The sequence below is a fragment of the Pan paniscus genome, chromosome 11, assembly GCF_029289425.2.
Source record: "Pan paniscus chromosome 11, NHGRI_mPanPan1-v2.0_pri, whole genome shotgun sequence".
Classification (NCBI taxonomy): domain Eukaryota; kingdom Metazoa; phylum Chordata; class Mammalia; order Primates; family Hominidae; genus Pan; species Pan paniscus.
In genome coordinates this window covers 44,476,474-44,489,114 of record NC_073260.2, presented here as the reverse complement: position 1 = coordinate 44,489,114, position 12,641 = coordinate 44,476,474, and the positions used below count along the sequence as shown (strand labels likewise).

The 12,641-nt window shown below is 42.1% G+C and overlaps 1 protein-coding gene across 16 annotated transcripts in view; it reads left to right on the top strand.

Annotated features, from left to right (window-relative positions):
* The window catches only part of AOPEP (aminopeptidase O (putative)), a 429,169-nt gene that overhangs the window by 239,241 nt on the left and 177,287 nt on the right, over positions 1-12,641 (top strand). For 15 of the 16 annotated variants that reach the window (XR_010109119.1, XR_010109118.1, XR_004673384.3 and 12 more), the window contains one exon: positions 7,516-7,559. The exons of the other annotated variant lie outside the window; for it this stretch is intronic. Coding sequence is in view for 11 of the 15 variants with exons in the window: in XM_063594308.1 (XP_063450378.1) it covers positions 7,516-7,559 (44 nt within the window). In the remaining 4 variants the exon portion in view is untranslated. The remainder of the gene's footprint in view (positions 1-7,515; positions 7,560-12,641) is intronic. 16 annotated transcript variants of the gene reach the window in all.

The window sequence follows — 12,641 nt, the reverse complement described above, 5'->3', positions numbered from 1 at the left end:
TACCTATATATTCCATTTGTAGAAAACATCAGTTTATTCACTACTGTAAAAGATGAGGAATTGGCCGGGCACGGTGGCTTACGCCTGTAATCCCAGCACTTTGGGAGGCTGAGGCGGGTGGATCATGAGGTCAGGAGTTCGAGACCAGCCTGGCTAACATGGTGAAATCCCGTCTCTACTAAAAATACAAAAATTAGCCGGGCATTGGTGGTGAGTGCCTGTAATCCCAACTACTCAGGAGGCTGAGGCAGGAGAATAGCTTGAACCCAGGAGGCGGGGGTTGCAGTGATCAGGAGGCTGAGGCAGGAGAATAGCTTGAACCCAGGAGGCGGGGGTTGCAGTGAGGCGAGATCACGCCACTGCACTCCAGCCTGGGACAGAACGAGACTCCATCTCAGGGAAAAAAAAAAAAAAGATGAGGAATTAAATAGTTACGTACTTTAACTACTTTCCCCTTAATTCTAAATTTTTCTTAATTATTATTTTTATATATTAAGATTTATTTCATTTACAAAATTGACTATAACCATAATTTTCACAGTTGTGTAATCTTGGCTTGTTAAAGGATTTCAGTATTTACCACCAGTTATTTTACCTTTTTTCATGAATAGTTTATTTTGATTCAGCTCTTTGCTGGCTGAATTTCATTACCAAATTTGTGTTCGTTGCAGACTCACAGGCTCTATTTCTGAGTTCTTACTGCGTAAGAATGCTTGTGGGCCGGGTGCGGTGGCTCACGCCTGTAATCCTAGCACTTTGGGAGGCCAAAGTGGGCAGATCACGAGGTCAGGAGATCGAGACCATCTTGGCTAACACGGTGAAACCCCGTCTCTACTAAAAATACAAAAAATTAGCCGGGCGCGTTGGGGGGCGCCTGTAGTCCCAGCTACTCGGGAGGCTGAGGCAGGAGAATGGCGTGAACCCGGGAGGCGGAGCTTGCCGTGAGCCGAGATTGCGCGCCACTGCACTCCAGCCTGGGCGACAGAGCGAGAATCTGTCTCAAAAAAAAAAAAAAAAAAAAGAATGCTTGCCTGTTTTCTTTATATTTGAATTATAAACTGACTGGATATAATATTTTTGGGTCACATTTTCATGCCCTCAAAACTTTTTAGACATGGCTCAGCTGCTTTCTGGCATTAAATCCTGCTGTGGAAACTTTTGCAGTCATCCTACTTTTCCCCCTTTCTGCCTCTTAGATGACAGAAGAATTCTTTCCTTATCTTTGAAGTTTAGTAATTTTATCAGGAAATGGCTTGGTGTCTATGGTTTTCTATCTTTTTTCCCCCTGGAAAAATAGTGTGCATTTTTATTTTTAGTCCTAGATTCTATTCTTTCCTCTTTCAATAAGTATGTCTTCATTGTATTTTTGAATTCGTTTTTCCCCCTTGCAGGGTTCTGGATTTCAAGGTTACCAGTTTTCCTTGTGTTATGTCATCCTTGTCCTCTATACCTGTTATTTTCCAATTGCGTTTATCTTTTTCTTCTTCATGACCTGTATTAATCCGAAGCAACCCCTTTATTGTTAGTGTTATTTTCCTTAATGTCTGTTCTTTTCCTTGACGTTTCTATTAGTGCTCCTGTACTGGTCCTTAATTTATTACCTTTGCCATGAAATCTCTATGTTCATTTCATTTTGTTGTTTTGTCAACTTATCTTTGAGCTTTCATTTTACCAAATTTATGTTTTTATTTTTTCTGTAGCTGTTAATTTATTTTATAGTGTAAAGTATTCATGGAGAATTTTCTTCTATTCCTTGGATTATGTTTTCTTCAAGGCGGGATTCCTTATCTTTTATGTGTTATGCTGCTTTCTTTCTATGTGAGTTGTTGTTGTGTTAGTTTGCATGGTTGCCATACGTTTCTTTTTGCTCATTCTCAGCTTGGGTAGCACTCTCCTGACCTTTCGTTTATTCTCATATGTATTGGAACATTATCTTTGATTCCTTTTCCAACTTGTGCTATGCCTGTTTTTCTCTCCCTCTGAGCTACAGTTTGAAACTTGGATGTTATGTGTACAGGGGAGGAGGAGAGAAGCTCCACTGGAGTTGTATACAGCCTTTGTTGGGAAAATGTGGCTGTGCTGCTCTTGAAAACTTGTTAAATGTCCCCTGCCAAGATTCTTGTGACCTAATATGGGTGCAGCTTTTTCCCACTGTGTTAATATTAATTAATTCCCTCTCAATTAATATTGTTCCTCCAATTTAGGTGACAGCCCTAGAACATGAGCAGTTCACCGAAGAGAGTCATCCTCAGTTGTTTATTTCCCACGTTTTACTCATCTCTTGCCAGTAAACACTTCCAGCCCCTCCACAGGCAAAAAAGAAGACAGACAAAGATATTCCTATTTTTTCCCAAATGTGTGGATATTTGTGAGAATTTGCAGGGTTTGTGCAGTTCACCAGTACTGCTACTGCTAAGCATGAGGCTGGGGGTCGGTGCAGAGGGAGAGTTAGAAGCTGTGTTTGAATCTTAGATTTCTTCCTTAGTTGCATCTTCTTGAAGTTTATGCCATGAGGCTGTCCTTGTTTGAATGCTGCTGGTTACATTTTTAATTACTTTAATGGTTTGTGTTTTTGTGTAAATTGCTAGTTAGTTATTGATGATGAAGGTCTATGATCCAGTTTCTTTACTCAGAAGTCCCTAAAGTTCTTCCTTTTCCAGTTTACATCTTAATCCTTTCCCTTCCAAATGCCCTCCCTGTCCAGCATTTCAATATTATCATCTTTTTTTTTTTTTTTGAGACGAAGTCTCACTCTGTCACCCAGGCTGGAGTGCAGTGGCGTGATCTCGGCTCACTGCAAGCTCTGCCTTGCGGGTTCACGCCGTTCTCCTGCCATTCTCCTGCCTCAGCCTCCCGAGTAGCTGGGACTACAGGCGCCTGCCACCACGCCTGGCTAAATTTTTATATTTTTTAGTAGAAATGGGGTTTCACCGTGTTAACCAGGATGGTCTCGACCTCCTGACCTCATGATCCGCCCACCTCAGCCTCCCAAAGTGCTGGGATTACAGGCGTGAGCCACCGCATCCGGCCAATATTATCATCTTTGTAGCCCCCACTAAAAGCCCTCTCTTGAGTGTAACAATAACTTCTTCCTGACAATTTCATTTCTTCTCAGTTTTTATCTTGCCAATCCTGTCCTTCCTTCAATATTTTGTTTTGCCTCTACTACCTCCCACCCCTTCCCCATGAACATGATAATTATTCATAAAATACTTGACAGAAATTGCTAGCCCCATGTAATAGTCAAGCCAGTATCAGTTTATCCAGTAGAATCTACATGTACCTGCTTTCTGTTGAATGCTTTCACCAGGACTAAAAAATAGTTACCAAATTAGCCATGTGCCAAAATCAGTGTTAGTTTTTCAAAAATGTGTAGTGTTTAATTTAGTGTTGTTAGTTGTTAATCAAAACAAGCTGTATGCGATGGACCTGATTGGCATATAGATTATTAGGACAGTAGGAAATGAAAAAAAAATTCTAAAGGAATGTATTTTCTGATTGGAGTGTGGGCTTGTAACCATCGCCAAGGGTCCAGATAGAATTTCATCCCCTTCATAGATTTAAATAAATTTATTGTTTAATCAATAGATTTTGGGGAGTGGGGGTGGGCTTTGGTTTTAATTTGTTTTCAGGCACACTGCAGAGGTGACAAGCTGGGGCCCCTACTATTTGTTGCTAGCTAACTTTGTCAAATTATTCTAGAATCAGCTATGAAAAAAGTCTTCCTTGTCCAAATAAGATTTATAATTTGCTTTCACAAAACTGCCAATACACTGTAGGAAAGAAAGAAGACAGATGAAAGAATTGAAAAGAGGTGGTGCAGGAAGGAATAATCATAAGAGACATTTTTCTTTTTATTTTCTTGTGCTGTAGAAAGTGGAAAAAGCTTCTGTCATAAGTCCACTTTAGAGGTATATGCCAATTTATGAAAAGAAACAGGAGAACTAGTGTTTCATGGTTAAAGATGGAATCTATGACAGGAGTAAGAAGGGCCAGTGGGTTAATTCCATTGATAGATGGTACAGAGACTGCCTGGATGGGACCAGCTATCTTGAATGGGATGGAACACAGAACAGAAGAATATCGAACGCTATAGAAAGACATTCCCATAGCCTGTGGGAATGCAGCTCCATGTCTTAGAGATGCCCAAGGTGTTAGGATTTTGCGATCCCCTGGGCCTGCCATCCCCAGCATCGCTGGCAGCCTCCAGCTCACTGCTCTGTTGCCTGCAGGCCTGAGCTCTGAGGTAGGAAGAGGCAGGTGCTCCAGGATCACAGCCCACTGGGAGGCAGGACAACCATCTTCCTTCAACACGAAGCAGGGTTTCCGGGGCCTCCTGCGCTTACCCTGAACTCAACACCCAATTCTGGATACTTGTGCTCTGCAATCCTGTACAGAAGGATCCAATTGTAACTGGAAAATGCAAAAGGGCAGAATTAAGGTTAACTCTGAATTTCCTGCTTCTCATGCAATTAAATTCCCCCCGTTGCCATTGAGTTAATGTAATTTCCCCCCATATAATTGAGCATAAATTACCAGGCAAATATAGGATAAATTAGTATAGGCTACAAGGAGATAATGAAGTAAACTTAGTAAAAAGTTATCATTACAAGTACTTGGACTTTTTTTTTTTTTTTTTTTTTTTTGAGACGGAGTCTCTCACTGTCGCCCAGGCTGGAGGGCAATGGCGCGATCTCGGCTCACTGCAACCTCCGCCTCCCAGGTTCATGCAATTCTCCTGCCTCAGCCTCCCAAGTAGCTGGTATTACAGGTGCCCACCACCACACCCAGCTAATTTTTTGTATTTTTAGTAGAGACGGGGTTTCACTATGTTGGCCAGGCTGGTCTTGAACTCCTTACCTTGTGATCTGCCCGCCTTGGCCTCCCAAAGTTCTGGGATTACAGGCGTGAGACACCGCACCCGGCCCCTACAAGGACTTGGATTTTTAAGAATCAAAAATCCTATCCACAAGCCAGTGAGAAATTAATCTACAAAGTTATCTATTAAGATATTAAATTTATAAAATAATATATTAGATTGTGATAAATGTCTAATTCAACTTTTTTGCAAAATAATTTTTAAGTAATAAAAATGATAACTAAGAACCTCAAGCACAAATAATTCTTTGCATTCTAAATACTGCTCGTTTCCTTTGGTATTTTTCTCTGTATATCCACTGCAGGTGCAAGGAATGACTTCAGTTGTGAGGCATCAGTCAGTTTGGGGTTGTCCCCACGCTCTCATTTTCTTTGCGTGGTCCATTTTTTTAAACATTAGTTTTATTACTGTTTGTATTGTTATTTCACGTCAAACAGCAATAAACAAATAAAGTCTCAGAAGGAGAACAGACATTACAAGAAATAAATATTTCATTAATGCTTTTAATAGGGAGACTTTGTCTCTGGAAGAAATGGACTGTGACCACCCATGAACATGTAGAAATCAGACAGCCAGCTTCACTAGTGTAGTGGTAGCTGTATTTCTGTGTGATGATAGAAGAAGAGCACCTTGTCATACAAATGGTTTGCAGATTTCTATTCCTCTGTAATTCTAGCTGTTCTGTAATGTGAAGATCTGTGCTACTGCTTCCATTTCACAGTTAAATGGGTCTTATCAGAGTCCTGTGTGAAGTCTGTATCTGCAGACTTGGTTCTATTGGGAGGCTTCAGTCTGCAGTTAAATGGGTGTCATCAGAGTCCTGTGTGAAGTCTGTGTCTGCAGACTTGGTTCTATTGGGAGGCTTCGGTCTGCAGTTCACTGGGTGTCATCAGAGTCTTGTGTAGAGTCTGTATTTGCAGACTTGGTTCTATTGGGAGGCTTCGGTCTGCAGTTCACTGGGTGTCATCAGAGTCCTGTGTAGAGTCTGTATTTGCAGACTTGGTTCTATTGGGAGGCTTCGGTCTGCAGTTAACTGGGTGTCATCAGAGTCCTGTGTAGAGTCTGTATTTGCAGACTTGGTTCTATTGGGAGGCTTCGGTCTGCAGTTCACTGGGTGTCATCAGAGTCCTGTGCAGAGTCTGTATTTGCAGACTTGGTTCTATTGGGAGGCTTCGGTCTGCAGTTAACTGGGTGTCATCAGAGTCCTGTGTAGAGTCTGTATTTGCAGACTTGGTTCTACTGGTAGGCTTCAGTCTGCAGTTAAATGGGTGTCAGCAGAGTCTTGTGTGGAGTCTGTATTTGCAGACTTGGTTCTATTGGGAGGGCTTAGTCTGGAGTGACTCTTGTCTGTCATGTTTGGGCAGACCCATTTTAAAAGATTATTTTCTATTTATTAAAATAAAAACTTCAAGTATAGATCTTACTTGTTACTCATTATCATCAAGTTCCAAGAAAGTTAAATATTGTTCTTGTTTGTTTCATGTTCTGTATTTATCCAAAGTATACAAAGTATATCTTATTAAATCTTCAGATGAGGAAAGGTTGACACTAGGATTACACACTTAGCAAATAAAAATACAGAACAGAAAAATCAGTAAAATTCAAATTTCAGTTTAATAGCGAATAATTTTTTAATGTAGTTATGCCCCCAATTTTACTGGGCATCTCTTCTTATTTGACAACCCTAGTTAAGAACAAATCAAGATTCTAGAATGAAATGGGCTGGAAAAGGGGGTCACAATATTCACAGTACAAATTAAATATAAACGAACATTCATATTCGAATTTTTTAGGTCTTTATGCTTTTGTGGTATGTTTTAAGAGTAAATAAGAGATATTTACTAAAACCTTTATTGATGAAATTATGTAATGTTTGGGACTTGGTTCTATATAACACAGGAAGAGGGAAAGTGGATAGGGCGGGATGGGCTGTGCATTGATGGGTATGTGAAAGTTTTGTCTACTTTTGATTGTGCTTGAAATTTTCCATAGTAAAGGAAAATAAAATGTGCGTGTGTGTATGTGTGTGTAAGCCATGCCTTTAGGTTTAAAAAACTTATCATCTAAACATCTCAAATGTCCAGTGACCGAGGACTTGTACAAGGGCATGAGAAGAGGCTACAGATGGAGGCAGGGGCTTGTGAGCCATGCTTGGAGTTGTGGACATCTTTGTTCCTTGATGGCATATTTATCATCTTGATATTTATCTTTACCATTTGGTAGAGCAACGCAAGAGAGTTGCAGTTAGTTCCTAGACTCTAGGAGTACAGGAATCTCTAGGGAAGGTTCAGGAATTAGAGGCGATGGGGGAGTAGAGAGGGATAATGCTTTACTTGATGGCCAGCCTTTTGAAAATGGCTAAACACAAAACAAAATAGACTGTTGGATTAGGTCAGAATAATAAACATTCCACTTTTTAATGTGTTCTTGGTTTTTACAAAACAGATCTCTTTCAATGATTCGATTGAAACCCTGGGAAATTAATAAATTGAGTCTATAGTCTTTTAAGTCAGCATAGGTCTAGCTTCTCTAGCAGGTGAGCTGTCAGTAGCTGGGAGCACTCAGCCTCTGGCATGGTTCCAGGCAGAGTTATTTATTGATGGACATCTTTAATGGTTTGCTTTTTTTAATCCCAGGATTTCCTTCAAATGCTACTGGAGAACATTCCAGAAGAAAAAAGGTAAGGACCAATTTAGGAATTAAGAGCCCAGTTTTAATGTTAAAAATGACATTGCCATTGGTTGGCTTGTCACAGCCTAGAAAGCTCAGTCTTTCTGTCTAATAGAGGCAGGGACCTAGTTCTGCCAGTGGGAGTACAGGATCATCAGCCAAACTTTGGGATGAGCCCCAGTGGATATTGGGAGCCAGTGTGCACGACTGAAGATCCCCGAACTCAGGAGCCCCGAAAGTGATACGGGAGGCAAGCCAAGCGCAATCTGTGGCCTTTGCTGCTGCGGAAAGAATGGAGGAGAGGAAGGTTAGAAAACTCAGGATAGCTCTAGTTAATGTGGCTTAATGCAAAGAAATACCGTTTAATTAAAAGAAAAAATGTAGTATAGTAGTAAGAGCTTGGGATGTAAAATCAGGCTCTCCTAGATTTTTAAACCCAGCTCTGCCACTTCTTTTGTTTGTTTTTTGAGATGGAGTATCACTCTGTCACCCAGGATGGAGTGTGGTGGCAAGATCTCGGTTCACTGCAAACTCCACCTCCCAGGTTCAGGTGATTCTCCTGCCTCAGCCTCCCAAGTAGCTGGGACTACAGGCATCCACGATGCCTAATTTTTGTATTTTTAGTAGAGTCAAGGTTTCACCATGTTGGCCAGGCTGGTCTTGAACTCCTCAGCTCAGGTGATCCGCCCGCCTCAGCCTCCCAAAGTGCTGGGATTACAGGGGTGTGCCACCACACCCCACTAATTTTTGTATTTTTAGTAGAGTTGGGGTTTCGCCATGTTGGCCAGGCTGGTCTCAAACTCCTGACCTCAAGTGATCCACCCGCCTTGGCCTCCCAAAGTGCTGGGATTGCCACTTCTTAACTGTGACATTTGGAGCAAGTCACATAATCCCCCCAAATTTTAGTTTTTTAACCTATCAGGGTTTTAGAGAGGATTAAAGGAGCTAGCATATGTTTTAAAAGTAGCTGTTCAATTAATGATTGGTGTAGATAAATTATAATCCTCTGTGTATCAGGCACTGGATCCAGGATCTAGATACAGAAATCATTTAACTCTTACTACAGTGCTGTTCAGCATCATCATGATAGTGATTATTATAAGCCAACACTGAAGTTGAGCACATACAGACACTCATTTAATCCTCAAAACAACACTATTTGGTCCATGATGTTTTTATCCCGATTATACCAACAAGAGGACCAAGATACTGAGAGGCTGAGTAAGCTGCCCAGGATCTCACAGCTGTATGCAGCAGGCTGGGATTTTAGCCCAAGCAGTCTGGCTCTAGAACCTATGCTCTTATCTACTTTGTTACAAATGGGGAAACTGAGACTCCAAGATCACTCAGCAAGCAAAACAGCATAGATGGAATTAGGCCCATCTGGATGTGGCCCGTGTTTTTTCAGTACACTGCTCAGCACCAGCTCACTGCCCTGGAAGGAGGGAGATTCTCATTTTTGGAGGTATCCAGTTTTAGGCTGGCTGACCACCGACAGGGTTTGCAGAGGGGTCTTAGAACCAATGTTTGGGGTTAAAATACGCTCATTCCATCCCTCTCCTAATTTCCTATCTTGATTTAGGCGTTAAAAAGTGAATACCCTGAAACATAATTTCTTTTTTTTATTTTTTTTTGAGGAGTCTTACTCTGTCACCCAGGCTGGAGTGCAGTGGCACGATCTTGGCTCACTGCAAGCTCCACCTGGATTCAAGCCATTCTTCTGCCTCAGCCTCCCGAGTAGCTGGGACTCCAGGCGCCCGCCACCACGCCCGGCTAATTTTTTGTATTTTTAGTAGAGATGGGGTTTCACCGTGTTACCCAGGATGGTCTCGATCTCCTGACCTCGTGATCTGCCCGCCTCGGCCTCCCAAAGTGCTGGGATTACAGGCGTGAGCCACTACGCCTGGCCAACATAATTTCTAATAGCAAAATTGGTATTCAAACATTAAACGGAGGCATCTTGAGAAATTAAACATTTTTTGAAGAAGAGTTAACATTGCTTGCCTCATTTCTGACCGACAGTTTTAGCTATGTTTTTATGCATGGAACAGATTTCCAAGTGTGGAAATGAATTCTTTGACACAGACATAGACTTAGATTCATGCAGGGCCAGTAACCTCCATGTTGATGAGCCTGTCTTATAGGCAGTGTGAATTGGGTGTCTCCAGGGTACAGTGTCAGGGCTTATGCTACCAGACTAGGTGGAGGAGATGACATGCAGATTCAGGAGAGGATCCAGGGCTCATGAGGACGTGGAGGTTTTGTTCTAAGCATTGGGTTTTTGTTTGGCTTTTTCTGTGTAAACTTCTCTTTCACCTTCCATTCAGAATGGCTCCAAATTCTTTCTTCAATAGTGGAAGTATTATTGTTAGTCAGGTTTTTCAATACTTAATAGTGGTCTGTATTTGTGGGTGCATGTGGTATTTTGGTGCATGCATACCATGTGGAATTATCAGACCAGGGCAGCTGGGACATCAGTCACCCCAGACATCCACCCCTTATTTATGTTGGGAACATTTCACTTCCTCTCTTCCAGCAATTTTGAACAATGCAACAAACTACTGTTAGCTTTAAACACCCAACTGTGCTATCAAACAGTAGATCTTACTTCACTAACTGTGTTTTTATGCCCACTATACACACACATAAAGCAAGCCAGGCATCATAAAGGATTAACATACACATATTTGATAAATTTCTTTGTTTCTACCTTTTCATGTTCATTCCTTTTGATGCTGAAGAAATCTTATGCAGGGAGATTGCGTGGGGCCTTAGAAATTGGCCAAGATTTCCAAGGCCCCGTGCAGTCTCCCTGGATAAAACTTTGTCTAAGTGTTTCAGGAGGCTGCTCAAAGGAAATGTGGCTTGTTTTGGGAGGTCTGAAATGTTTTCAGATTTGCTGTCTTGAAAAAAAAAAACCAGACATATGGGATTTCTTCATGCAAAAATCCCATCACATGTGGCTGTTAAGATCAAGAAGACAGTTTACCTGCAGGATATATTTTTTCCTTTTCTTCGTACCTACCCCGGAATAACTTTTCAGGTCCTCTCACAGAATGAAGCAGTTTCCTTAGGAACTAAAACCGAGAAAAAAAGAAAATTAATAGAAATGGTGTATTACTTTCTTAGACTGTTACCAAAGTCTGTTTCTGAGTGGTGACTATGCATTCTTTCAAAAGAACTTCTTAGGGCATAAATATAGTAATTTTCACTGAAGCAATAAAGTGCATTTTTAGTTTTGGAGGTCTCTCTTTTAATCCTCTTCCTAATAAGGTTATGGAGTTCATTTGGATGGCCCCTGAGCCCTCTGGCTCTGGGGGAACCTGGATTTTATCATTGTGAATATTTATTGAGGCTGCACACTGAGCCCACAAAGAGACTTTTGTTGTTGTAATTGTGGAACTTAAGAGCAGTGTCCCTGTCTTAATGGTGGCCCCCAATCACCAATCACATGCCTTTTGATAGGATACCTCTCCCGGTTAGGATCATGTTTTGTCTAGCAGGCTTAAGCTTCTTTTTTAAAAAATCTCCTTAAAAGCTAAGGAGATTTCATTTTTACAATGAATTGATTTCAGCAGGTATACCAGAATATATTTTGAAATTCAAAATCTTTTTGCCTGCTAACTAATCTCAGAATCTAGTTCAGCTATTAAAACAGACTGTTTACCCTATTAGTTATGCGACATATTGTACCAATTTTATCTAGGTCTCCAAAGGCCCCACACTTACCCCCCGGAGCCTCTAATCTTTGGCCTCTGTTGCAAACTGATCCTTGGGCACATCTGTTAGGCACGTGAACTGTTCTGATGAGGCAAGGTTTTTCAGATTAGACCAGTCTGTCAGTGTTCAGGGGCCGGCACTCTCTAGGCCTTACTGCCTTTGCATTGTTCTCTTGCTTTGATTTACTCAACATTCTCTATTGAGCATCTCCCATACCAGGCTTTGGGCTGGACACTGGGGAATCTAGAGGAATAAATCCCATGAATAGCCCTAGGAGGCTCCTAGCCGACTACTGAAGACAAAACAGAAACAAGTCATTATGACTCCATGTAGGAAGTGCTCTGCTGAGGTTCAGAGTCCTGGGGACACAGAGAGGGTCCATCAGTCCCAGCTCTGAGCCTTCAGGCACCTGTACCTCTAACGGGCTTAAGGAAGGCAGTGCCGTCAACAGATTGGAAAGACACCTGCCGAGGGCAGTGTGGCAGAGAGATTGGGGCGGAGAGGACTGGAAGCCAGGAAAACAATTAGAAACCAATAGAGCGGTTCAATCAAGAGACCTGGAGAGGTGGAGCTATGGCAGGGACGGTGACCGTGGTGGTGGGTTTGAGAGTAAATAATGGCCAAGGCATACTTTAGAGTTGCCACAGAAAAGACTTGGTTGACTGGTTGTGAAAGTTGAGTCCGACCTTTCTTTCTTAGCCACTAAGTCACACTCTGAAGTAGCAGTGGAAATGCAGGAGGGCAGATGTTTGGGGAGTCTGGATGGGGCAGAGGGAGTGAAAGGGGCGAGCATTGGAAGGCAGAAAGATGCTGTCAGGTAAAACTAAAAGGGCTCAGAAGAAAACCCAGACAATCCTGAGCAGCAGTCTCTCCTGGTGAAAGAGCCCCGTGGAACGCCTTATGCCAGTGTCCTTGCTGCCTGGTGTTCCAGTGTTAGTAACAGCTGCCACTTCTTTCCTTGCCCATCAGTTACTGTGTTTGTGTGTGCATGTTCCTGTGTTTGTTTTAATTTAATACTGTTCCTCCCCCACGGAGCTACACAGTACTTGTTTTATAAGTGTGACCTCAGCAATCTTTATTATCTACCCAAGCACAAATGAATTGTTTTGATCAAGAAAATAAATCAGCTGGGCACCGTGGCTCATGCCTGTAATCCCAGCACTTTGGGAGGCCAAGGCGGGCAGATCACTTTTAGCTTAGGAGTTGGAGACCAGCCTGGCCAACATGGTAAAATCCCATCTCTACCAAAAATACAAAAAATTAGCCTGCATGGTGGTACGTGTCTGTAGTCTCAGCTACTCGGGAGGCTGAGGTGGGAGGATGGCTTGAGCCCAGGCGTTTGAGGCTGCAATGAGCTGAGATTGCACCACTG